The 27,015-nt window shown below is 49.7% G+C and overlaps 1 protein-coding gene across 1 annotated transcript in view; it reads left to right on the forward strand.

Annotated features, from left to right (window-relative positions):
* Window positions 1-27,015, forward strand: part of AUP1 (AUP1 lipid droplet regulating VLDL assembly factor) — a 142,187-nt gene that overhangs the window by 26,187 nt on the left and 88,985 nt on the right. Inside the window, exons 3-6 of the mRNA XM_078678822.1 lie at window positions 12,791-12,941; window positions 19,177-19,364; window positions 19,962-20,034; window positions 20,860-20,933. Coding sequence (XP_078534948.1) covers window positions 12,791-12,941; window positions 19,177-19,364; window positions 19,962-20,034; window positions 20,860-20,933 — 486 coding nt within the window. The remainder of the gene's footprint in view (window positions 1-12,790; window positions 12,942-19,176; window positions 19,365-19,961; window positions 20,035-20,859; window positions 20,934-27,015) is intronic.

The raw sequence follows: 27,015 nt of genomic DNA on the forward strand, positions 1-27,015 counted from the left end.
ACACAATGACACCACAGGTCTGCTCTTGCAGCCTGGGTAAGGTGGTGTAAGCACCCCTTACTAAGATATAGTATACCTATATCTACCTTATAAAACCAACACATGTAAACCTATAAGTCACTCCTATGGTAGGCCTTGACAATCCTGAAGGCAGAGTGCTTGGTTTTGTGTGAGAGGGTGCCTAAGCATGAGCTGAGCACCTTTGCAGCTTTCAAAATCCCTTCCTTATGGCTGTTCTGTGATATAGCCATACCATATACTCTTAAGTGCATTATATCCTCGCGGTTAATGCCAACTTTGGTTTGGCTGCATCGAAACATGTCGCGTTTGGTGTCAAACACTTTGGAATACTACCCCCTGCCAGTCAAGGGGTAGCATTCCACCCTTCTAGAGGGAGAAGACATGTACACACGAGTCTAACCGGTAGAAGTTTAAAAGAGCCCCAGCATCACAAAATGGATGCTGCTGCCACAGACACAAGTCTGACCTCCTGCTGCTGGACGAAACTCCGGCAGGGGAGGCCTGGACAATAGGTTTCCTGTCCAGGGAGGTGTAACCACCTCCCCAGGCAGGCTTTAGTGTATTGGGCAGGGTGGGTGCATTCAGTGAATGCTTTTCAGACACTGCCTGGGGCACACAAGGTGTCCCTGTGCATAACCCAGTTCAAACCGGTTGCTAGGGCACTCAGCCCCAGCTCTGGCGCGAAACTGGACAAAGGTGAAGGGGTGTAACCACTCCCTCCCCAGGTCCTCCCATAGGTGGGACCTTAGAGTTAGTCCAACCCCTAAACTTAGTATAAGTATAGGAACCCAGTCACTAGGACTTTAGATTACCCTGGGCGAAACTCTGAAACATATATCTTGGACCTTCAACATTCAATATCGACTAGAAGACAGAAGAAATCTCCCTTGGGGTCAAGGAATGACCCTCTTGTTCAAACAGGCACCAAAGAAGCATCTTGCCGGTCTGCATTTTGGAGGCTCCTGCCGGATCCTGAAGAATCTGCGACACAGGACACAGACTTCCATACATCTCTGAGGCAGACACGAGATCCCAGCAAAGCTGAGACCCGCAGCCATCACGAGAGACGTGGGACCGGAACTCCTGGACATCCAGCATATTTGCAACTGCACCTACTTCCCAAAGTTGTGCATTGGGCTACTTGTAGTCCAAGCCCTGAGCACCATTTGCACCGAAGATTGTGGGCCTACACTCCATGAGTGTTCTGGGGGCCCGCTTCTAGCATTTCTGCTCGAGGCCCCTTAGCGATCCCTGGTCCGTCGACTAGTGGGTCCCCATGAAACTCTTTTGTTTCTTGGGCTTCCCTGGTTGCTCCAGACGTGCCCTGACTCCCTCCAAAGGGTGAGTCCCTCAGACCTAGCTGGTCTGCACCGAAGCCAATCTTTGCATTCTGCGTGGGTTGCTGTTGCCAAGGCTTGTTGGGTCCAATCCAGATACCGACACCGCAGCACTCGACATCCTTCGTGGGACAGCTCGAATCCAGCTCCTGGTCGTCGTCAACGCCTCCTGGTCTTTGTAGCTGAAGTCAAGCTTCACCTCCATCACCTGAAATCACCCGACATCGGCTGGCATCTTCTGGTTCCGTCCCTGGTCACTGGCAAGTGACCTAGACTCTGTCCCATCTGCTTTCAGGTTATTCAGATCTTCGATCCACCCTTGGATCCATCCGGACACTTCATCTGGTCGCCTGCCGCACTTCTTTGCAGCTTTCCATAGGAAACGATGACGAAACCCGACACGAAAAGACACCTATGCACCCGGCTTCCCTGGTTGAGGTAACACAAGTACTTCTGTGCTCCCGTGGGTCTTGACTCTCGAAGTATCCAGTACTGAAGGGGTTTATTCCTAGTCCAATCCTGAGTGTCCTTAATCTTTAAAAATCTAACCGCAATTTCCTACATAGAAGTCAATGGTGATTCGCTGCTGTGTTTAGACACTGCACGCGTCCCTACCTTTTGTGGTTCCTGGTTCCCCCAGCGGTTCTACAGGCTCTAGGCCTGTTCTCTGACTATAGTGGTACTTATACCACTTTCTTAGTATATGGTTTGTGAGGCCCCTAAGGCAAAACGTATACTGTGCTATTTACTGTGTGGGAGGAGGGAGATGGCAACAGTAGTTCTGGAGCATGCTTGCCTCTGCTGAAGGTTTCTCCAGAAGGAGGTCTAACCTCAATCAATCAATCATAACATTTGTATAGCGCACTACTCACCCGGCAGGGTCTCAAGGCGCTTGGGGGGAGCGGTCCGCTATTGCTCGAACAGCCTGGTCTTGAGTTGTCTCCTGAAGGCGAGATGGTCCTGGGTCAGCCGCAGATGGATGGGGAGGGAATTCCATGTCTTGGCCGCCAGGTAGGAGAAGGATCTACCCCTGGCGGTGGCTCTTCGGATGCGTGGTACGGCGGCGAGGCTTGTAGAACGTAGCTGGCGGGTGGGCGTGTAGAAGGTCAGGCGGTCGTTGAGGTACTTGGGGCCCAGGTCGTGGAGAGATTTGTGTGCTTGTGTTTCCATGTGTCGGAAAAAGTCACTGTGGTTGAGAATGGTGGTGAGCTGATGACTGATCTTGTTGCTTCTGTGATTGAAGAGCCGATGGGGGCATGGGTCTTTGTGTGCTCCTGAGAGGATGGAGTTCATCAGGGTGGTAGCTGTTGGTGTGTTAAGTTGTTTCCATGCAGTGATTGGATGGTTGGTGGTGGTAGATGGGTGGCAGAGGAGGTCGGATGGTTGGGGATGGACGTTTCTGTTGATTGTTGATATCTTGGTGTGGAAGTGGTCGGCGAGGGAGTTGCAGAGTTCTGTGAAGGGAGGGGTCGCCTATTCTGTGGCTGATTGCCATGTGAACTCAGATGATGGTGAAGAGTTTGTTGATTTGTGTGATAATGGTTTCAATATGGCGTGTCGGGCCTCCTTTTTGTGGGTTTGATCTAGCGGTGGTAGTTGTGGAGGGTTGATATGAAGGCTGCTCAGTCGGCGTCATTCTTGCCGGTTCACCCTCTTCTTTCCATGTGTTTACATCCACGTTTTGCTTCGCTGAGCTCTGGCGTGCACCAGCTGGCTCGGCTGATGGGTCTGTGCATTTTGGCTGGTTTGCTGGGGGTGACATGGTTGACAGCGCTGGTGATCTAGGCGTTGCAGTTATCTACTGTCTGGTTCAGGTCAGTGGTGATATCCGGTTGAGCGGTGCTGAGGGCATCGGTCCATTGCTGCTAGGTTACCTTGGTACAGCTCTGATAAGTGGCTGTATCACAATCTGCTTCAGGCTGATGTTGTCTAGTCTGTCCAGGAGGTTGGTAGTTTTGGTGTCGGTGGAGTTGTCGAGATGGAAGTTTAGGTCCTCCATGAAGACATAATGTTTGGATTCAACAGAGAGAGGGATGATGAATTCGGCGATTGCGGTGCAGATGCCGGTTCGTGGTCCTGGTGGTCTGTATGCTAGGGTGCGTTTGGTGGTCGGCATACAGCTGGAAATTCATGTGTTCCATGGTTGGTGTCACCTCGTCGATGGTGCATGTGATCAATTCTCAGTGTATGATGCCAATGCCCTCCACCATGTCGGTCGGTGCAATCTCGCTGTTTCATCTTGTAGCCACTGGGGGTTGCTATGGCATTGTCTGGAGCTGATGTGGGGGTGAGCCAGGTCTCTGTGATAAAGGTCGGGGGAGGTCATGTCCCATATTTTAGTGGCGTGTTTGCAGGGAGATCTGGTGTTGATTAAGGGGCAGTGAAGATGATCCGGTGTCATGTTGGTATCTGGGGTGGGGTAGGGTTGTTCGATGAAGTCGTTGTCAGCGGGGTGATGGTGAAGCAGCAGTGGGTGCAGGTGAAGGGTCCTGATGTGGAGTGTGGTGAGGCAAGGCAGCAGCTGTTGTTGCGTGGGGGGCCCAGGACAACGGAGCTCTGCAGTGGTGTACCTGTGGTAGTGCATTGGGACAACCTTCCTGGCGCTGTCCTGGTGTGGACAGGCATAAACGGGTTTTCCTTTGGGACGCTGGTGGCGTGCCCGCTGCATGTGGCCACGCTGCAGCCTCTTTTAAGTAGCCCTGGGAGATGGGAGGAACTATCTGAGAGGTGGGAGGACCGGGGAAAAATATGTCTCAGAGGGGTGAGAACCATTTTAACTGGGGGCAGTCGAAGGACAGAAAAGCAAGAAAAGTGTAATACAGCAAGTTGCAACACAAACTTTGCATTGTGTCTCTCATTCATTCAGCTCCAGATCTTACACTTCAAATCAAACCACAGAGTTACAATAAGTTTCGGTGCTTGCACTAATATTAGAAAGTTTTTCAGTGGTACAGTTTAATACAAGAAGAAAATGTGGCAACACTTATCCGTGCACACCAGGCGGACCGGTGTTGTACTGGGTAGAAATGTAGCTGGAGTATGCTACATGATCTGCAACCAGAGGAGGCGGCAATCTAGACCTAGGAGTTTGAGGATTATGAATCTGAAACCGGTCCCAGGATGCTTGTTTCCGGTCCAGGGAAGACGTGGCTTGGCAGTTCGGGCTGGACTGTTCCCATGAAGCACAGGGTCAGAATGATTTGCATATGGCCATGTCTGAACGTGGGTGGTGGAGTGAGCTAAAGAATGGTGATGGATTAAACCCAGATCAGTTGACTGGGGGTGAGTGTTTGATTTGCTGAAACGCTCCGTCCATCATCCCCTTTAGTATCGCTTTGTTTGCCCCAAGTTGGCAGAGTATGCCCAGACGTGGGTGCATTGCTCATTCTCCCACTGGTTTCAAGAGGGCCTGGCTGATAAGGATTATGAATCCGAAACCGGTCCCAGGATGCTTGTTTCCGGTCCAGGGAAGACCTGGCCTGGCAGTTCGGGCTGAACTGTTCCCATGAGGCACAGGGTCAGACTGATTTGCATATGGCCATGTCTGACCTGGGGTGGCAGAGTGGGCTAAAGAACGGTGATGGATCAAACCCAGATCAGTTGACTGGGGGTAAGTGTTTGATTTGCTCAAACGCTCAGTCCATCATCCCCTTTGGTATCGCTCATAAAAATATAGCACAACCATGATAAAGCTGTTCACGGCACAGGACCATTTTGTTGAAAACAAGGAAATAGTCTCTAAATAAAAACATAAGAGCCCAGCAGCGGAAGTAACTGTAGTTGGTCCATACTGTTTCCTCCTAAAATGGAAGAAAACGGAAGTGACACATCGGACCACCAGGCCATAATGACCGAGATAGAAAGAACAATGCCAGATTTAAACCAATGGCAACGGACAAAACAAAAAAACGCAAAGGGTGGAGTTTCACCACAAATACTAATTACTGGATGCCTCGTAGAGGCAGCGCATGCGCTGCTCTATGCGAGACCTAAAAACGACACTTCTTCTTTATATGTATATGTAGGCGCAAGAAGCAATACGATCAGATAAGTACGTTTTGCATGAAAAATTGTTTTATGTTAAAGTCGACAGTGCATTTTTCAGAAGTTGCAATGCTGTCCTACTGGAGTAAAAACCAGTACAGCATTCAGGTTGAGTGCAGCGACTTACAAGGCCAATCTCCTGGACTTGAGGCCAGTATGGGACAAGATCCACGACAGCACCAGCAGGCCACCTCCAGCGGCACTTGTGCGGCTGGGTGCAGTGTTGGGTGCAGCGTCGTGTGCCAATGTTAGTCTATTGGGATCGGTCTGTGCAAAAAGAGGCTGCATGTTTGGACTGGGAGTCCAGTCGAGCTGAACCACCCAGATGGTTCAGGTTTGCGATGCTATGGGACGTGGGTACACCCGTGATCCTCTTCTTCTCAGGCTGTGGTAGCTGGGTGCAGAGAGTCTTTGAGGTATTGTTTTTTCATCCGGAAGCACTTGCAGTTGAGGGGGCCTGCACACAGAGGCTGCAGGCGGCTTTGGAGAGTTCACGAGGGGTGAATTCAAAGTGGACTCTCTCGAGGGCTTGGGGACCATGCTGACACTGTTGGCCCACTTCGACTTGGTCTGGGCGGCTCAGTGCAGTGATGCTTGGCGGCGTTCGGTTTTCGCGGGTCCTGACTCCTCGCGTTTTTTTTTGGGTGCCTCCATGTTGCAGGATTCCCTGGGTCTTTGTTGAAGGCAGGCAATCCTCCCAAGTTTTGGAGGTATGACAGCTTGCAGGACGAGAGGATTTGGCGAAAATCTACGGGTAACAGCAGACAGGCTGGCAGGGCTGTTGCCAACTCAGTTGCTCTTCTTCAGTCTTTAATTTCGCGGCTCTTCATTGTCCTCCTTCGTAGGTCAGCAGGCTGTACTTTTCTGGTACCTGGGGTTCTCCTATATACAGAATTTAGGGGCGTTGAGGGAGTGTAGCGCAGTAGCCAATGGGCCTCCTACCCTTGGGGTCACTAATCCCCCCCCCATATGACCACTTCCTGTGGGAAGTGGGCATAACCCTGTCCCAGGATTCCCAAGTTTGCATTTTCCAAGATGGCTATGAAAATTCGCCTCCTCTTCATGTAGCCCACCTTAGGGGTGGTACTAACCTGTCTAGTTGCCAAAAGGCTCTGGACAAAGGGGGTCGGCTTCCTTTGCCGTGAGAGTAGCCAGATTCGCAAACCAAAGGCGGTGAGCTCTTTATCAATCGGGGTACTTGGAAAGCGCGCTACATACCCGTGAGGGTCTCAAGGCGCTGAGGGGTGGAGGGGGGTGGGGGGCGGGTGCCGCTACTGCTTGAAGAGCCAGGTCTTGAGGAGTCTTCTGAAGGCGAGTACGTCTTGGGTCTGTCGTAGGTGAGTTGGGAGGGTGTTCCAGGTTTTGGCGGCGAGGTAAGAGAAGGATCTGCCGCCGGCGGTCGTACGTTGGATGCGGGGGACCTCTGCGAGGGCGAGGCTGGCGGAGCGGAGCTGGCGGGTGGGGGTGTAGAAGCTAAGTCTGCTGTTCAGGTAGGCTGGTCCGGCGTTGTGGAGTGCTTTGTGTGCGTGGGTGAGGAGCTTGAAGGTGATCCTCTTGTTGATGGGGAGTCAGTGCAGGTCTCTCAGGAGGGGGGTGATGTGGCTGCGGCGGGGGGCGTTGACGATCAGTCAGGCGGAGGGGTTCTGGATGCGTTGTAGCCGCCGTTGGTGTTTGGCTGGGATTCCCGCGTAGAGTGCGTTGCCGTAGTCCAGTCTGCTGCTGACGAGGGCTTGTGTCACTGTTCTTCTTGTTTCGGTCGGGATCCATTTGTAGATCCGACGGAGCAAGCGTAGGGTGTTGTAGCAGGAGGAGGAGATGGCGTTGACTTGCTTGGACATGGAGAGGGAGGAGTCGACGATGAATCCTAGGTTGCGTGCGTGGTCGGTTGGTGTCGGTGCTGTCCCTAGAGCGGTTGGCCACCAGGAGTCGTCCCAGGCTGAGGGGGTGGGTCAGAGGATGAGGACCTCCGTCTTGTCCGAGTTCAGTTTCAGATGGCTGCTCCTCATCCAGTCGGCGATGGCCTTCATGCCCTCGTGAATGTTGGTGTGGGGTTCCTTGGTGAGGGAGAGGATGCGCTGGGTGTTGTCGGCGTAGGAGATGTTGAGGTTGTGGTGGTGGGCCACTTGTGCGAGGGGGGCCATGTAGATGTTGAACAGCGTCGGGCTGAGGGATGAGCCCTGGGGGACGCCGCAGATGATGTCGGTGGCTTCTGACCGGAAAGGTGGGAGGCGGACGCTCTGGGTTCTGCCGGAGAGGAAGGACGTGGTCCTGTCAAGGGCCTTCTTTTGGATTCCAGCGTCTTGGAGGCGTATCTTTAGGTTGCGGTGGCAGACTGTGTCGAATGCGGCGGCGATGAGGGCTGTCTCTGTGCTGTGGTTTCTTCTAAACCCGGACTGGGACGGGTCCAAGATGGTGTTGTCTTCGAGGTTGCGGGTCAGTTGAATGTTGACGATTTTCTCGATGACCTTTGCCGAGAACGGGAGCAGGGATATGGGTTGGAAGTTCTTGGGGTCCGCCTTGTTTTTTTGAGGAGGGCGTTGATTTCGGCGTGCTTCCAGCTTTCTGGAAATATCGCTTTTTCGAAGGAGATGTTGATGACCTTCCGTAGTTCGGGGGCAATGGCCGCGTCTGCTTTATTGAATACGTGGTGTGGGCATGGAGTTCATGATCTTGCGGGTGGCGTCCTTGTGGGCTGCGTGGTTTTCTGGCGTTCGTTTGTGGAGCCATTTCTTCTTCAGCTTACGGCAGGCGCGTTTGGAGGTCAGGAGCTCGTCGGTGAACCAGGTGGCTCTCCTGCTGGCGTGGCTGTGGGATGGTCTCTTGAGTTTGGCGAGGGTGTTGGCGCAGTCGCCGATCCACTGTCTGAGGTTGCGGGCTGCTGCGTCAGGGCAGGTGGGGTTGATAGGTGGGTTCTGGGCGAGGGTTGTGGTGGTGGTGGTCAGCTGGTCTTCGGTGACTTTGTTCCAGCAGCGATGGTGTGTGGTTGGTTTTTTGAAGGTGAAGTGGATGCAGCGGTAGTCGGTCCAGTGGGGTTCGGAGGTGTGGTCGAAGGTGATGTGGGTGCTTGTGGGTGCGGTGACGAGTTGCCTGAGGCCGAGGTTGGCGAGGTTTTCGATCAGAGTGGCGGAGTTGGCGTCGTTGTTGTTCTCGAGGTGGAAATTCAGGTCCCCGAGGAGGATGTAGTCCGTGGAGGCGAGTGCGTGGGTGCTGGCGAGGTCGGCGATGGAGTCGCCTAACTGAGCCCAGGGTCCAGGGGGTCTGTAGATGAGTGTTCCTCTGAGGGTGGTGTGGATCCGGAAGTGCAGGTGTTCGGCGGTGTTGAGGGTGTCGTCTGCGTGGGTGGTGACCTTGAGGGTGGACTTGTAGACGATGGCTATTCCTCCTCCGATTCTATTGGCGCGGTCTCTGCGGGTGATCTTGTAGCCGTCCGGGATGGCTATGGCGATGTCGGGTGCCGAGGAGTCGTTCCACCAGGTCTCGGTGAGGAAGGCCACGTCTGGGGCGAAGGTGTCGAGCAGGTCCTAGAGCTCGACGGCGTGTTTGCGTGCGTAGCGGGTGTTGAGCAGAAAGCAGCGGAGGTGGTTGGGTCCAGTTCTAGGAGGTTTGGTGGGTTTGTCGCAGGTGAAGCTGCAGGTGCGGCAGGAGAAGGGTCCGAGGGTCCGCTTCGGGGCGGGCTGGAAGCAGGTGTTGTCGGCCGGCGTTGAGTGCGTGGAGGGAGTCGGCGTCGTATCAGAGTCTGGTGTCGTGGCGAGCGTGGGGTCCAGGGGTTCTAGCGCTGGGCGTGGTCCAGGCGCGGGCGGGCGCAGACGGGCTTGCCTTCGGCGCGGCTGCGCAACGGTCTCCATTATGAAGGGGGCGAGGGAGGGAGGATCAGCTGAGAGGGGGAGCGGGAGTGAATCAGGGGCGGGGCGGGCCGCAGGGGAGGCAGCGGCAGGCCGCAGGGGAGGCAGCGGCGGGAGCAGGAAACTCGGAAAAACGGCGGGAAAGAAGGCGGAAACACAGAGGCAGCAAGGGGAACGCTGACGCGGTGGGGGAGCGACCTGGCCGCTTTTAAGTTTTCCTGCCTTTGAATGCTAATCTGCACGTCATAAATGTGTGTGTGGGGGGGGGGGGTGAACACACACTTTTGAGAAGGCTTTGTTGTGGACCTCCTGAGAGCAAAGACCCTCACTCTTGGGAGTCAAACTTGTCTCTAGAGGCAGGCCGCGAAAACGAGTCAGTCAATACACCAGTAATTGGTAGGTTTTCAGGGGGCACCTCCAAGGTGCCATCTGTGTACATGCATTAATAAACCCAACATTGGCATCAGTGTCTGTTTTAGTGCGAGATGTGTGATAACCAATATCCCTATTTTCAGTCAAGCCATCATGTAGCAGGGGAACTCACTTTCACCGGTGTCCAGCACATGCTTTTAAAATGGCTTCCCTGGTCGATTGCACTGGCAGTAATGGAACTGACCAGCACAGGGGCATGTCTGCTCAAGCAGATATGCCCTCACATGAAATATAGTGCATTCTACCTTAGGGCTGTAAGGCCTGCTGTAGTGGTGACTCACCCATACTGTCTGCAGGCATGGCTCACAGGCTGTGTGCCATGTCGGGTTTTGTCTTTTATCTGCACCAAGAGACACAGCCTGTAGTGGCATTTTGCATGGGCTGGGTGAGGGGTCTCTTAGGGTGCCATAATTCTTGCTGCAGCCCTTGGGGACCCTCTTCTACACCTCAGGCAGTAGGTACTAGTGGATACCATTTACTAGGGACTTACAGAGGGTACTTATTGTTTTGCCAGTTGGGAAAACAATTGCACAGTTTTGGGAGAGAGATTTGGCACTGGGGACCTGGTTAGCGGGGACCCAGTGCACTTCATGTTGAAATTACATCCAGGCAACAAGTGGGGGTGATAATGTCTAAAAGGGCACTTTCCTACAATGGTTACTTGCAATAGGTTTCTAGGGGCCCCCTTCAGGACTTTACCACCTTGTCTTTACCTGCCCTGGAGCGTCTGGGGCAGAGGTGATGGTCGTGTTGGTACCTTTTCCCACTACACTAAATGAGAGAAGGGCACCTAGAAACAGGCTGCAGAGGGGGATCTGTGGACAAGTCTGGGAACTCCCATTGGGGGGGGCTCAGTTTGTGAGGGCCCTGGGAGCAAGGATGCACAGTTGGTTCTCGGAAACTGTGGTTAGGGCGCTCTGGTGCCAAGGGGTTAGGTCAGCTGGGCTTGTGCATCAAGGGCACTCAGCATTGTCGGTCTTTGCCGGGTGAGGGTAAACAAACAGGACAGCTGGGCCACTCTCTAAATGGGTATCTGCGGTGCTGAGGTCACTTGACGGCAGCTCGGTCTTGGAGTCGTCTGAGTCCGGACTGGTTAAACAGGCCTTGGTTGCTTCAAGGGGTCTGGTACTCTAGGTATTTATGCTGTGTGGCTCCGGTTGACCCTGGTGTCTTCCCACTTTGTGGGGAGATGGATTTCACCTTCTGGAGCACGAAGACCTCTTCCTGGGCAGCTGCTTCGTTGGTGAGACTGGGCAGCGGCAGAATGGTGGACCGGACTTTGCTGTTTGGTACCTGCAAGCTGCAGGGGAGTAGCTCCTCTACTCCAAGGGAGATTGCTTGCAATTTGCGAAGTGCTGGCAGTTCTCGGGGGTTCTTGGCAGATGCACAGCAACATGACAAGTCAGTTTGTCACGATAGGGGCATGTGCTGGCAGGGGATTGGTGCCAACAAGTCTGCAGCTGGTCCTCTGTTCTCGCTTTCTTCGCTCTTCTCTGTCCTTTTCTTGTGTCAGTCAAATCTGACTTTCTGGTTTCAGGAGAGCCCCCTAAATTCTCAATATAAGAGCATTATTGGTGTGTGAGCTAGTAGCTAATGGGCTACTTATCTCTGGGGTGCCTACACCCCCTAAATAGCCACACCGTGTCGGAAGTGGGCATAACACATACCTGGTGTATCAAATTTAACCAAAAACCAAGATGGTGAAACTCTATTTTTTATGATCACTTCAGGTAGCCCACGTTAGGGGTGTAACTAGCCTGATAGTGAATACACTGCCTGACTAGCTCATTTTCCCACCTGTCCAGGTTCCAAACGGGCCCTGGATAGGAGGTGGCATTTCCCCTGTATATGGGAAGCAGGGGTCAAATATCAAAAGGCGGTAGAGGCTTTTGAAGCCTCCTGCCTTGATATGCTGATCCCTCAGCCATCTTGCTTGGAGGAGGTGACAGCACCTCTGGCCCGAGCAGCCTTTATTTCTGCCCTCAGGGAGTGCGGGCTCTCATCTGCACAGGGTCAGAAACGTGTCTGTGGTGGCAGGCTGGTCTACAGCAGTCAGCCCGCACACTAGAGGTTGGTAGGTTTTCAGGGGCACCTCTAAGGGGCACCTCTAGGGGGCGCTGTGTGCGCATGTATTAATAAATCCGCTGCTGGCATCTCAATGGATTTATCAAGTGAAGGTGTTGGATACCAAACGCCATGTGTTGCAGTGAAGCCGTCATGGAGCTGCGGAACTCTTAATGATCGGTGCCCAACACATGTACTTACGATGGCTTCTCTGTCCCCTGTAGCTGCGGAACTCTTAATGATCGGTGCCCAACACATGTACTTAAGATGGCTTCTCTGTCCACTGGTACTATCTCGTAACTTGACAGCACAGGGGCATATCTGCTAGACACACATGTAATATAATGCACCCTGCCTTAGTGCTGTAATGCTTGCTGTATAGGTGACTTGCATATATTGCATGCAGTGTCTGACGACATGTCACTCCGGAGGTGTGTGCCATGTCATGTTTTCACTTTTGTCTGCACCGTTTCACGCAGCGTGCAGTGTCAGTCAGCATGAGTTTGGTGGGGTGGGGGGTCCTTCATGGTGGCACAATACATGCTGCAGCCCTTGGGGACCCTCCTTAGTACCCATGCCCTAGATACCAAGGGGGCATTTACAAGGAACTTTCAAGGGCGCTAAAGGTCTTGCCAGTCGTGGACCAATTGCACAGTTACCTTGTTTTTGGGAAAGCGCACTGGTGACCTGGTTAGCAGGACCCCAGGTAAAAAGTGTGGCTGACCATGTCAAAAAGGGGCTCTTTCCTACATTTGCCTTCATTCTAGCCCTTGCTTTTGCTAGAGGGGTTTCTAAAGTTCATACTTTAGACTTGTATGTATGCAGTGACGTTTGAGATAAGGGTGTTCTTAAAATGCAGTAAACTCTTTGGTCTTTTAAAGTGAATGACCTCCCTTCTTTCCTGTTTGCGTTTCTTATGAAAAATTGTTTTCTACGTGGGTGGTGAGTTCACGGTCCTCTGTGTATGTTGGACAGGCCTAAGATTTGTCTTGTGCTTGTTTGGTTTTGTTTGAGATTCTCTTATGTTCCTTAGCATTGTTATTTCTCTAGGTTCATCGTCCGGGTAATGTGCTCATTACTGGGAATGTTCGTCCGTCAAAATGACCCCCGCCTGAGGGACCGGAGCGTGAAAGTGTTCGTCTGCAATCACACCACCCATTTCGATCATAACATCATTAATCTCTTGTTCTCCTGCAATACGGTAAGCCGAGCACAGTTTTTTTTATTTATCACATTTTGGATTTGCTTTATTATTAATTGCAAAAATGGTTATCTGCCCATTAGGATGCTGTGGCCGACCCGTCATGCCCAATCTGTGGTTCAGCACAGGAGCGCAATAATCTATGCTTCACTCTTGTGCTTCTCTTATTGCTCATCTTAAGACTGTGTGGTCACCATTGACACAAGTTTCACTTCTACAAAAAACTCTTCTCAAACTTTCAAATTTATGTAATATGCCAGAAAATGAAAATAAATTGCACACAAATTTTTGTTTAATTGAAAATATCGTAGTTATTTTAGTATCTTCACCCAAAAAGTTAAAATATTCTAATATTGGAAAAGAAAATGCAGCTGATGTTATGTAAACCGGTGTGTAGGTTACTCTCTGGATGCAAGTTCTGTTTTGCGTGTGTCATTTGACTTCACTTTTAACCCCAGTCAGTGGAAGGAAACACTTTTTGCCACTTACCACTGCAGACAAGCTATAGATAATCCATGAACTACAAAACCACCCTGCACCTTTAAAACAAAAGTGAAGAAAACAACAAACCACACCTTGCTTACCAAAATTCATGCAGAAAAGCAGTGAAGACAAACTCATCAAATCACAAGAGACTAATGTTGAGGATGCTGTTATGAAATCTGTTTATTTCAGTTCTCTTTACTCCTGAGACAAAGAAGCAACTCACTCCTTTCACTTCAGCATCAGAAGCCAAAAACAACCATCAGCAGCATTTCAGCTTCAGCAATGTGTCCCTTACATAAGCAATACTTTGAGGGTTAAGGTTGACAGTGTAACCACCACAGTGCCTCAAGAAGCACCAATCAACCCTTCTATCTCCGCACCGTATCCCAGATCTGTGCTTCCTTTGCCATGACTCCCTCTCGGGATAGATGAGGCTTCGCTGGCGCTTTCAAGCCGAAGCCAAGAGAATTCACGCCATTAAATGCTTCTTTACTTGTGATTTGTGGCCTCTCACCTGATAAAAGGCAATCCTACAATCTGGTCCATGCGTAGCAAGTCATGCTGCAGTCCGCCTCCTTGTCCCAGACTTGTAATTTTATATTATGAAATATTTATTGCATTATGAAATCCCTTTTAAGTGTATGTTTGAATTTGGTATTTCGATGGTGCGAGCCTAGCCAGAAGGCATCAGAGCACTGCACATGGTCAAAGACCAGCATTAGGTTAACGAGTGAAAGGAGCGGAAGCTGGTCTGTTGTTGTTAATGCGATGTGAGATAATGTTCTTTAAAGAGGTGAGTCTTCAACTCTTTCCTAAATTGGAGCAGTGTTGGGGCGGTCCTGATGGATACAGTGATGTTGTGCCAGACCCCGGGGCATAGATGGAATAGTCCTGTTCTCTGTTTGTTCATTTGTACTCTTCCTACTCCCGAGTCTGATTGTGTCCTAGCTGAGGGTGTGCCGAGAACCACTAGAGGTGGAGAACTTGTCTGCAAGATAAGCTAAGGAGCTGGTCTTGATGGTTCCGTAAATGGTGCAGCTGGTTTTAAAGATGGTGCAGGCCGGCAAGTCGAGCCAACGGAGTTCCATAAGGATGAGGGTGACGCTGCTGCAGCTCGTAACTGCTTTTCCTTCTTGGTCTTCGCCTGGTCAAAAGCTTTGCTTGATTAATTACAATCGAGGACTCTACGTTTACATCTTTGTCAGTGCCATCTCTGATTCTTCAGAAGCCTTTTGTATTGCATATTGTTTCAGCCTTGAAATGGAACCTCTGATCTAATGCCACCCATAGCAAAATGAATGTCACTAAATCTATCTGGTCTGGTGGCTAAGTGGACTAATGAGTCTGCTGTCGGGCCCTGTGTTCGACCTCCTGGTCACAGGTTCAAATCCTGGTGGGTCCACTCAGCCTCTCATCCTTCCGATGTCGTTAACATGAGTGCCATTGAGTTGGGGAACACTAAACAGCTGTTATTCAGCGCCATGATACCCTCCTGGGTGAACAGGCGCTTTACAAATACCTGTTATCATACTTTCCGCTATTTGTATTTGACACTTCTTCTTCTTCCTGTTTAGAGCTCAAGAAGCCGTGCTGGGATTAAATCTCAATTTCATGTTTGACATCTTGAGTTCTTTGAAAGGAGCACAAGTACTGCTTCGCGTACTTGAATAGGTAATAATAAAAGGCACATCCCAACAATCGCTGATCCTGTCCAGATGGAACTACAGAAACCTATGAGCTTCTCAGTAAGCGACCTAAGCTCTAACGGGCCACCAGCACAGAGCAGCTCATCTTAGGCCATGCACATGTGGTTTTCTCTACTGTTTTTTTAAAAAGATTTCCCTATTCACGCAGACCGTCAACTTGGTGATTTCCGACTGCAATAGTCAAATCACTGTGGCGTGGTCCTTGACTTGCGGCGTTATCTCAGTTAAGACTCTGTGCATTGACCTCCTTTGCTGCCTGTTTTTTATGGTCTACCCACAGCAGACCCACTTCCTGGGCCACTGTCTCGATTGTTCGATCCAGTGCCAAATTCTGTCAGTTTGGGCCTTCAGTAGCGTTCCGCCACCTGGTTGTGCACTCTTGCCTATCCTCAGATCTGGTGTTCCGGCCCCCTGTACCATCTTGCCCTGCTTGAGGCGTATCAGACCAATCCCAACGCTGCTGTCATGCTGGTGACAGCAGCGTTGGGATAGTCTGGGAGCCTGGGTGCTGGCGGGCGCCAGGAACAGAGGGAGGATGGAGGAGAGGCGACGACCAGCAGATAAGTCGTCTTTTTTTTTTTTTCTTACCCCCGCTCCCCTCCTAGCCACCATTACCTAGCAGCCACCACTGGCGTTAATCACACCTTCGAGATCTACATTTCCAGCTATTCACGTTCTTGCATGCAGAGGTCTGAAATTCTATTACATGGGCTCAACCTCCTGGGCTGAGGCAAATCCGATCATGGATGGTCCTGGCCTAACAGTATCAAAATGTTTCCATTATGAGCATGTTTTTTGGGGCAATCTCTTCCTTTATATACATATTGTTCGGCAAGGGCACAGTAGTCCATACCTCTCAACCATTCTGAAAAAAGGGAGGAGCCTCCTAGAGCCCCAGCGGTGTGCTACATCCCTCTTGGCTCCTATACATCCAATACCACCATTCTATGGAGATGGCTGACACTGGGGGCAATGCCTGGGGACCTCTTGAACCACAAAGTATTGAGAGAGCCACTTTGGCAAGTGAGTCAATTTCTGATCGGATGCCTGGGTCGTCTCTATCCCTATAGAGCCAGTCATTAATGGGAATAAACTGCAAAGCCCAAACGTAGAGCTTTATCTCTGCTGTTCCCGTCCTCTGTCAAACGTCGATTGTATCCTGTCCCTGTGGGCCACTCTGGGAGGATCTCCGTCCCATATGTAGTTATTCAATAATGTCGAAGAGGTGTGGCGCCGCGGCCAGGGCGACTGTCTCCGGAATCTGGGGATCACGGTTCGAACCCCGGCACCGGCAGCAGATTAGCCCAGCACCATGTGACTCTGGGCAATAGCTCGCTTAATCTTCCCGACGGCCCCCAGCGCCTAGAGACCCTAACGGGTGATTGTGCGCTTTATAAATGTGGATATTTAATGTCGGGACATGAAAAAACCAATGGGGGGAAACGTGTGGGGTAATTTAGCAATGTGTATAATATTTGAGAGGGAGCTAGCCTTTTAAACAAAGCTTCCCTTCCCTATCTTATTTGTATGAGCTTGCGCCACACAGACATGTCCTCTCTAATTTTCTGGGCAAAGGGGGGTGACATTGAGGTCCCAACATTCCTGCTGGTCTCCAGAAATTGAAATTGTCATCCATGATAGCAGAAACGTCCCTACTTGGCCTTAATATTTGGTAAATTTGAAAGCTCCCTTCCCACATCACCAACTAACTAATGGGGCCACAATTGACTTATCCCACTTAACCCTCACTATAGACCTGCACAATGTGCTTCAGTGTCAGGAATGTAAGGTCCATCTTCTGCAAAAATAATGCAACACCGTCCATGTATCGGAGATACGGCCCCCAAGGACTCTGCCCGAATGTATGCCCCACACCTGAATATCACGCCTAATCCACTCCTCCCGTGGCTCCATGGTCAGGGCAAATAATAGACAGGGGAACCCTGTTGGTTCACTTGTGCTATCTGAAATGGCCTTGACAGTGTGCCATTTACTCATAGACTAGCCCAAGGGGAACAACCGTAGAGTCCCTTTATGCAAAAATCATGCCCAAAATGTACATTTTCCAATGATTGGTGGAGGACTGACAACTTGACCACATCCAAGGCTTCTCAAAGTCCATTGGTGCTAGAGCTGTGGAGAACTCTGGGGCTGCCAGAGGGGCCAGCAGCACCTGCAAACGCAGTGTCTGCTTCCCAACTGAGCATGAACCCGTTTTGGTCCTTGTTATTAAGGGAGCGCACTACCTTGACCAATCTATTTGCCACTATAATGGCCTCTACATTAATTAAGGAAATCGGTCTGCACGAGGCCCAAACTGTAGGTGGTTTATCTGGCTTGGGGATGACTGCAATTTTATTTATTTATTTATTCAGAGTTTTATATAGCGCGAACAAGATCTTTACAGATATCAGAGCGCAATGGTAGCTCCTCAACTCTTTGGCCTGCAGTGCTTCATTGAACATGGATAGCAGGCACGGAATTAAGCGAGAAGCATTGGAATCTATTTGGTCCCCAAGACTTTCCGGTGGGCATCTTCTGCATGGCCTCTCTCACCTGTTCCTCTCTGGGTGAACATCCTCTGCATGGCCTCTCTCGCCTGTTCTTCTCCGGATGAACGATCCAACTCTGGTCGGTCAGCAGAGTGAAATGTTTGAAACATCAAATCTTGCACTGTTGGGTGTTGGTGTTCTACTACCCCCATGGTCTGGGTCTGTGTATTGCTTCATAATAGGCTGTAGATGCGTCTGCAGTCTCCTGTGAGGTATATAACAATTCACCCCCTAAGGCTGCGAATTATGGCTATGAAATTAGCCTCCATATCGTTATTGGCAAACCAGTAGAGCAGTTTCTCCATCTTATCTCTGTTCTTAAAGTCTGTGCTGTGAGGCAGACCAGTCCTCCTCCTCTGCATCTAGTACCTTTTTTCAGGTCTCCCCTAGCAGTGTCTAGCTGGCATTCAGTTTCCTCCTCCAGAAAAGGTAGATACATCTGTTTGAGGTGGGCTGTTTGTTGTTCCAAGTGTTTTGCCTTTCACTATTTTTCTCCGGGCCCGAAAGATGTTGATGATTAGAACTCTCATAACCACTTTCAGGACCTACCGTAGTACTCTACATGTCATCTCTGGATTTGAGTTTATCTCCAGATGGCCAACAATGCAATCCCTTTTAAGGTCCTGGGGTTTCTCATCTAGTAACCCCCAAGCGCTGAGCTTCCGTTTCTCCTCTCTACCCATACAGAAGGACGCACCAATGTCCTTTCCAATGGTAACCGTTCTGAAAGGGAGCAGGGACGTACTCTGGCCCCCACCAACCACTCGGGTCTCCAGCTGGGATGAAAAAAGAATCTAATCTCGAGTTATTTATGGGTATATGAGTAAAAGGTAAAATCCAGGACATACGGGTTCCGAGGCACCCAAACATTTCTGATGCAAAGAGAATTAGCCGGATCTGAAAGGGCCATAGAGCGATGGTGAGGCCCAGCATCTGAAGGATCCGAACCAGATCCATCGAGGAGCTGGAATCCACACCTGTTACAGTCCTGTCCCCAGAGGCCATCAAGCGTATCAATTTTCATTGTAAAGCAACAAAAATTGTTCCTATCAAGTACGCACACCCGCATATAGTAGCATTGTTGTTCTATCTGCTTCCCCGTAATCTGTACACCACTGTATTGCTTTGTACTCCGCTAGTGTGTAGCACTCCGCCTCAAAGAAACTGTTGGCCATGTTCAACGAGAACTGTGTACAGCACTGCCTCCCAATAGAAAACTACCAGACATGCTGCACAGAGGACCAGCAGTTCAGTGTAGAGGAGATTTTTTAAGCGAGTGATATGGAGGTGATTTGAAGAGGTGAGTAGTGACCGGCACGGCTGCTGTGATGGATTGACTCCTATGATGCTTCTGTGTCTCTTCCGCACCTTGGTCTCGAAGGCCTCAGTGTGTAGAAGCAGTCCGGCTTCGCTTGCAGGTGTTTGGAATTTTTTCGTGGGCTGCCTCTCTCACTGCCATTTTTCTTCAACCCGTTGTGTTTCTCTTTCCAGCCCATGCTGAATGGAGTGCCCGGCTTTTTGTGCTGGGCCCGGGGTTTCATGGAGCTGGGGACCGCCTGGAGCCGAGCCGAGCTGCTGGAGCACTTGAAACAGTATGTGTCTCAAGAGGGTAGTCTCCCGCTGCTGCTCTTCCCTGAGGAGGAAGCCACCAATGGCAGAGTGGGACTGCTCAAGTTCAGGTGAGTTGAGATGTGTGATCTTGGCGAAGCCTCTCAGAGTAACATTACAACAATGCTACTGCAAACTTGTGACATGAATTCTGTGCACTGCCTTTCTTGCACACAGCTTCATGCCTGAGCGTACAGCCAGATCTTTCGAGTCATGCTGCCTTTGGAAGTAGTGGCCCTCGACCGTAGGGTCCCAGTTTGTGATTTCTTCTTATTTTACCCTACAGTATGAGCTCCGTGGCATCAGTCAAAATATTTTTAGGATTATAAAGCTATATGGTTTTATTTTGAGTCCTTGTCTCCAATATGTGCATATTAGACTTCCTAACCTCTATAGCCCGTAGTGATCTGTCTGCTGTGATCTGCAGATATTCTCGTTTCGCAGCAGGTATGAGTAGTTCTTGTTCTCCAGTTAGTTCTGAGCCTTTCATTTGCCTGCTCCATGTGCTTCATTGCCACTTGTTGCACACTTTTGATTGCCAGGGTTGTAGGTTCTTTGGAGACCTCTTACTGAAGGTTGTTTAGATGTCCTAGGACCTTGACTCAGGAAAACAAGCACTGGTTAACATTGTTGTATCACAATTTATGAGGGTTTTCTCTTTTTTCTAGCTCCTGGCCATTCTCTATCCAGGATGACGTACAGCCGGTAGCAATGCACGTCCAGAGACCCTTCGTAGCTACCGTGAGTGTGCCTTGTACTGCAAAAAAAGGGTGGCTACTGATGAGGACTTGATGAGCGTGTTGCTAGATACCGAGGGGAGGTGGGCTGTGGGCAGGCTCTGTTTGTAGGAACTGCGTGGCTGGGCCAGGACGGGTGCAGTGAGGGTGCCATGGTTGGAAGCACACTTGAAAGTGACACCGTTGAATAGCAGCAGTGAGGATGCATAGAAGAGAGGGACCGATGAATTGCATCAGACTGTGGCATGCTTCAGGTATGGCTAATCATCCAGAGAAACTGTGAAGAAGCCGATGAAACATGGTCACCGGAGGACTGAAGGATAAATGTGATAAATATTCTTAACAGATGAAGTCAAAATTGAGAGGAAAATATTTTTTAGGAAAACGAAGAATCAATTAGCTGCTGTGCTTGAAGCAAGGTGGTGTCTAAGGGGTAGAATAGAGTGTGGCATGAACTGAATACTGAGGTGGGAGAAGTAATGCTTACTGGTGAGTGTATATGAAAAGGGGAGGTGGCCTAGAGCATTGAGTCTTTGGTGACATGAGTCATCTGAAAATCTTACTTTCCTTGGCTCTCATCTTTACCGGTTACTGCTTAAGTGCACTCTTGTGCAGAGTTGTTTAGTTGGTCCATTTCCTGTGCTCCTACCTGTTTGTTTCTCACAGTCCTCTGTGTTTACCGTGCACCGGTTTGTTTGTTGTTTCTTCTCTTTCCCCTGCTCTGCAGTATGTGCAACGTTCTTCTCTCTTTCTGTGTTGTGTTTTTTTTTCTCAGTAGCATACTTCCTTGAGTCTTCCTTTTCACTGCCCGCTCTCTTTTTATCCTCAGAGTTTGGCCGATTCCTCCTTCCTCACAGAGCTGCTCTGGACCCTGTTTGTGCCCTTCACAGTTTATCAAGTAAGGTACTAACTATCTCTCACTATCATGGGGCGGGGACGCTGGGGAATGAGCCCTCTAAGCAGACTAACCTTAGCGCCCTCGGCCAATGAAGAACCCTCTAAACCAGCTGACCGCACTCTCGCCAATGAAAAGCCCACTCGGCAGGCACCGATTAGCCAATGGTGAGCCCTCAGCCAATGATGAGCCCTCTAGCAGGCTGACGGCATAGTCAGCCATGTGAGCCTTATAGGCAGTGTGATAGAAGCAGATTAGTCTATTCATGAGTCTGGTCATCCAGTGATGGACCTTGTAAGCAGGGTGATGGAAGTAAAGTCATCCAGTGATGGGTGTTGTAAGCAGGGCGATAGAAGTACTGTCATCCAGTGATGGGTGTTGTAAGCAGGGCGATAGAAGTACTGTCATCCAGTGAGGGATCTTGTAAGCAGGGCGATAGAAGTACTGTCATCCAGTGATGGATCTTGTAAGCAGGGTGATAGAAGTACTGTCATCCAGTGATGGATCTTGTAAGCATGGCGATAGAAGTACTGTCATCCAGTGATGGATCTTTTAAGCAGGGCGATAGAAATACTGTCATCCAGTGATGGATCTTGTAAGCAGGGTAATGGAAGTTCTGTCATCCAGTGATGGATCTTGTAAGCAGGGTGATAGAAGTACTGTCATCCAGTGATGAGCCTTGTAAGCAGGGTGATGGAAGTACTGTCATCCAGTGATGGATCTTGTAAGCAGGGTGATAGAAGTACTGTCATCCAGTGAGGGATCTTGTAAGCAGGGTGATAGAAGTACTGTCATCCAGTGATGAGCCTTGTAAGCAGGGTGATAGAAGTACTGTCATCCAGTGATGGATCTTTTAAGCAGGGCGATAGAAATACTGTCATCCAGTGATGGATCTTGTAAGCAGGGTGATGGAAGTACTGTCATCCAGTGATGGATCTTGTAAGCAGGGTGATAGAAGTACTGTCATCCAGTGATGGATCTTGTAAGCAGGGTGATGGAAGTACTGTCATCCAGTGATGAGCCTTGTAAGCAGGGTGATAGAAGTACTGTCATCCAGTGATGGATCTTGTAAGCAGGGCGATAGAAGTACTGTCATCCAGTGATGGATCTTGTAAGCAGGGTGATAGAAGTACTGTCATCCAGTGATGGATCTTGTAAGCAGGGTGATAGAAGTACTGTCATCCAGTGATGGATCTTGTAAGCAGGGTGATGGAAGTACTGTCATCCAGTGATGAGCCTTGTAAGCAGGGTGATAGAAGTACTGTCATCCAGTGATGGATCTTGTAAGCAGGGCGATAGAAGTACTGTCATCCAGTGATGGACGTTGTAAGCAGGGTGATAGTAGTGCTGTCATCCAGTGATGAGCCTTGTAAGCAGGGTGATGGAAGTACTGTCATCCAGTGATGGATCTTGTAAGCAGGGTGATAGAAGTACTGTCATCCAGTGATGAGCCTTGTAAGCAGGGTGATAGAAGTACTGTCATCCAGTGATGGATCTTGTAAGCAGGGCGATAGAAGTACTGTCATCCAGTGATGGACGTTGTAAGCAGGGTGTAAGTACTGTCATCCAGTGATGGATCTTGTAAGCAGGGTGATAGAAGTACTGTCATCCAGTGATGAGCCTTGTAAGCAGGGTGATGGAAGTACTGTCATCCAGTGATGGATCTTGTAAGCAGGGTGATAGAAGAACTGTCATCCAGTGATGTATCTTGTAAGCAGGGCGATAGAAGTACTGTCATCCAGTGATGAGCCTTGTAAGCAGGGGGATAGAAGAACTGTCATCCAGTGATGGATCTTGTAAGCAGGGCGATAGAAGTACTGTCATCCAGTGATGGACGTTGTAAGCAGGGTGATAGTAGTGCTGTCATCCAGTGATGAGCCTTGTAAGCAGGGTGATGGAAGTACTGTCATCCAGTGATGGATCTTGTAAGCAGGGTGATGGAAGTACTGTCATCCAGCGATGAGCCTTGTAAGCAGGGTGATAGAAGTACTGTCATCCAGTGATGGATCTTGTAAGCAGGGTGATGGAAGTACTGTCATCCAGTGATGGATCTTGTAAGCAGGGTGATGGAAGTACTGTCATCCAGTGATGGATCTTGTAAGCAGGGTGATAGAAGTACTGTCATCCAGTGATGGATCTTGTAAGCAGGGCGATAGAAGTACTGTCATCCAGTGATGGACGTTGTAAGCAGGGTGATAGTAGTGCTGTCATCCAGTGATGAGCCTTGTAAGCAGGGTGATGGAAGTACTGTCATCCAGTGATGGATCTTGTAAGCAGGGTGATAGAAGTACTGTCATCCAGTGATGAGCCTTGTAAGCAGGGTGATAGAAGTACTGTCATCCAGTGATGGATCTTGTAAGCAGGGCGATAGAAGTACTGTCATCCAGTGATGGACGTTGTAAGCAGGGTGTAAGTACTGTCATCCAGTGATGGATCTTGTAAGCAGGGTGATAGAAGTACTGTCATCCAGTCATGAGCCTTGTAAGCAGGGTGATGGAAGTACTGTCATCCAGTGATGGATCTTGTAAGCAGGGTGATAGAAGAACTGTCATCCAGTGATGTATCTTGTAAGCAGGGCGATAGAAGTACTGTCATCCAGTGATGAGCCTTGTAAGCAGGGGGATAGAAGAACTGTCATCCAGTGATGGATCTTGTAAGCAGGGCGATAGAAGTACTGTCATCCAGTGATGGACGTTGTAAGCAGGGTGATAGTAGTGCTGTCATCCAGTGATGAGCCTTGTAAGCAGGGTGATGGAAGTACTGTCATCCAGTGATGGATCTTGTAAGCAGGGTGATGGAAGTACTGTCATCCAGCGATGAGCCTTGTAAGCAGGGTGATAGAAGTACTGTCATCCAGTGATGGATCTTGTAAGCAGGGTGATGGAAGTACTGTCATCCAGTGATGGATCTTGTAAGCAGGGTGATGGAAGTACTGTCATCCAGTGATGGATCTTGTAAGCAGGGTGATAGAAGTACTGTCATCCAGTGATGGATCTTGTAAGCAGGGTGATGGAAGTACTGTCATCCAGTGATGGATCTTGTAAGCAGGGTGATGGAAGTACTGTCATCCAGCGATGAGCCTTGTAAGCAGGGTGATGGAAGTGCCGTCATCCAGCGATGAGCCTTGTAAGCAGGGTGATAGAAGTACTGTCATCCAGTGATGGACCTTGTAAGCAGGGTGATGGAAGTACTGTCATCCAGTGATGAGCCTTGTAAGCAGGGTGATGGAAGTACTGTCATCCAGTGATGGATCTTGTAAGCAGGGGGATAGAAGTACTGTCATCCAGTGATGGATCTTGTAAGCAGGGTGATAGAAGTACTGTCATCCAGTGATGGACCTTGTAAGCAGGGTGATAGAAGTACTGTCATCCAGTGATGAGCCTTGTAAGCAGGGTGATGGAAGTACTGTCATCCAGTGATGGATCTTGTAAGCAGGGGGATAGAAGTACTGTCATCCAGTGATGGATCTTGTAAGCAGGGTGATAGAAGTACTGTCATCCAGTGATGAGCCTTGTAAGCAGGGTGATAGAAGTACTGTCATCCAGTGATGGACCTTGTAAGCAGGGTGATAGAAGTACTGTCATCCAGTGATGGACCTTGTAAGCAGGGTGATAGAAGTATTGTCATCCAGTGGTGGATCTTGTAAGCAGGGTGATAGAAGTACTGTCATCCAGTGATGGATCTTGTAAGCAGGGCGATAGAAGCACTGTCATCCAGTGATGGATCTTGTATGCATGGTGATAGAAGTACTGTCATCCAGTGATGGATCTTGTAAGCAGGGTGATAGAAGTGGTGTCATCCAGTGATGAATCTTGTATGCATGGTGATAGAAGTACTGTCATCCAGTGATGGATCTTGTAAGCAGGGTGATAGAAGTACTGTCATCCAGTGATGGATCTTGTAAGCAGGGTGATAGAAGTACTGTCATCCAGTGATGGATCTTGTAAGCAGGGTGATAGAAATACTGTCATCCAGTGATGGACCTTGTAAGCAGGGTGATAGAAGTACTGTCATCCAGCGATGAGCCTTGTAAGCAGGGTGATAGAAGTACTGTCATCCAGTGATGGACCTTGTAAGCAGGGTGATAGAAGTACTGTTATCCAGTGATGGATCTTGTAAGCAGGGTGATAGAAGTACTGTCATCCAGTGATGGATCTTGTAAGCAGGGTGATAGAAGTACTGTCATCCAGTGATGAGCCTTGTAAGCAGGGTGATGGAAGTACTGTCATCCAGTGATGGATCTTGTAAGCAGGGTGATAGAAGTACTGTCATCCAGTGATGGATCTTGTAAGCAGGGTGATGGAAGTACTGTCATCCAGTGATGGATCTTGTAAGCAGGGTGATAGAAGTACTGTCATCCAGTGATGAGCCTTGTAAGCAGGGTGATGGAAGTGCCGTCATCCAGCGATGAGCCTTGTAAGCAGGGTGATAGAAGTACTGTCATCCAGTGATGGACCTTGTAAGCAGGGTGATAGAAGTACTGTCATCCAGTGATGAGCCTTGTAAGCAGGGTGATGGAAGTGCCGTCATCCAGCGATGAGCCTTGTAAGCAGGGTGATGGAAGTGCCGTCATCCAGTGATGAGCCTTGTAAGCAGGGTGATAGAAGTACTGTCATCCAGTGATGGACCTTGGAAGCAGGGTGATAGAAGTACTGTCATCCAGTGATGAGCCTTGTAAGCAGGGTGATGGAAGTACTGTCATCCAGTGATGGATCTTGTAAGCAGGGCGATAGAAGTACTGTCATCCAGTGATGGATCTTGTAAGCAGAGTGATAGAAGCGCCGTCATCCAGTGATGGATCTTGTAAGCAGGGTGATAGAAGTACTGTCATCCAGTGATGAGCCTTGTAAGCAGGGTGATAGAAGTACTGTCATCCAGCGATGGATCTTGTAAGCAGGGTGATAGAAGTACTGTCATCCAGTGAGGGATCTTGTAAGCAGGGCGATAGAAGTACTGTCACCCAGTGATGGACCTTGTAAGCAGGGTGATAGAAGTACTGTCACCCAGTGATGGACCTTGGAAGCAGGGTGATAGAAGTACTGTCACCCAGTGATGGACCTTGTAAGCAGGGTGATGGAAGTACTGTCATCCAGTGATGGATCTTGTAAGCAGGGCGATAGAAGTACTGTCATCCAGTGATGGACCTTGTAAGCAGGGTGATGGAAGTACTGTCATCCAGCGATGAGCCTTGTAAGCAGGGTGATAGAAGTACTGTCATCCAGTGATGGACCTTGGAAGCAGGGCGATAGAAGTACTGTCATCCAGTGATGGATCTTTTAAGCAGGGCGATAGAAGTACTGTCATCCAGTGATGAGCCTTGTAAGCAGGGTGATAGAAGTACTGTCATCCAGTGATGGATCTTTTAAGCAGGGCGATAGAAATACTGCCATCCAGTGATGGATCTTGTAAGCAGGGTGATGGAAGTACTGTCATCCAGTGATGGATCTTGTAAGCAGGGTGATAGAAGTACTGTCATCCAGTGATGGATCTTGTAAGCAGGGTGATGGAAGTACTGTCATCCAGTGATGAGCCTTGTAAGCAGGGTGATAGAAGTACTGTCATCCAGTGATGGATCTTGTAAGCAGGGCGATAGAAGTACTGTCATCCAGTGATGGATCTTGTAAGCAGGGTGATAGAAGTACTGTCATCCAGTGATGGATCTTGTAAGCAGGGTGATAGAAGTACTGTCATCCAGTGATGGATCTTGTAAGCAGGGTGATGGAAGTACTGTCATCCAGTGATGAGCCTTGTAAGCAGGGTGATAGAAGTACTGTCATCCAGTGATGGATCTTGTAAGCAGGGCGATAGAAGTACTGTCATCCAGTGATGGACGTTGTAAGCAGGGTGATAGTAGTGCTGTCATCCAGTGATGAGCCTTGTAAGCAGGGTGATGGAAGTACTGTCATCCAGTGATGGATCTTGTAAGCAGGGTGATAGAAGTACTGTCATCCAGTGATGAGCCTTGTAAGCAGGGTGATAGAAGTACTGTCATCCAGTGATGGATCTTGTAAGCAGGGCGATAGAAGTACTGTCATCCAGTGATGGACGTTGTAAGCAGGGTGTAAGTACTGTCATCCAGTGATGGATCTT

Source organism: Lissotriton helveticus, chromosome 2_2, assembly GCF_964261635.1.
Source record: "Lissotriton helveticus chromosome 2_2, aLisHel1.1, whole genome shotgun sequence".
NCBI lineage: Eukaryota > Metazoa > Chordata > Amphibia > Caudata > Salamandridae > Lissotriton > Lissotriton helveticus.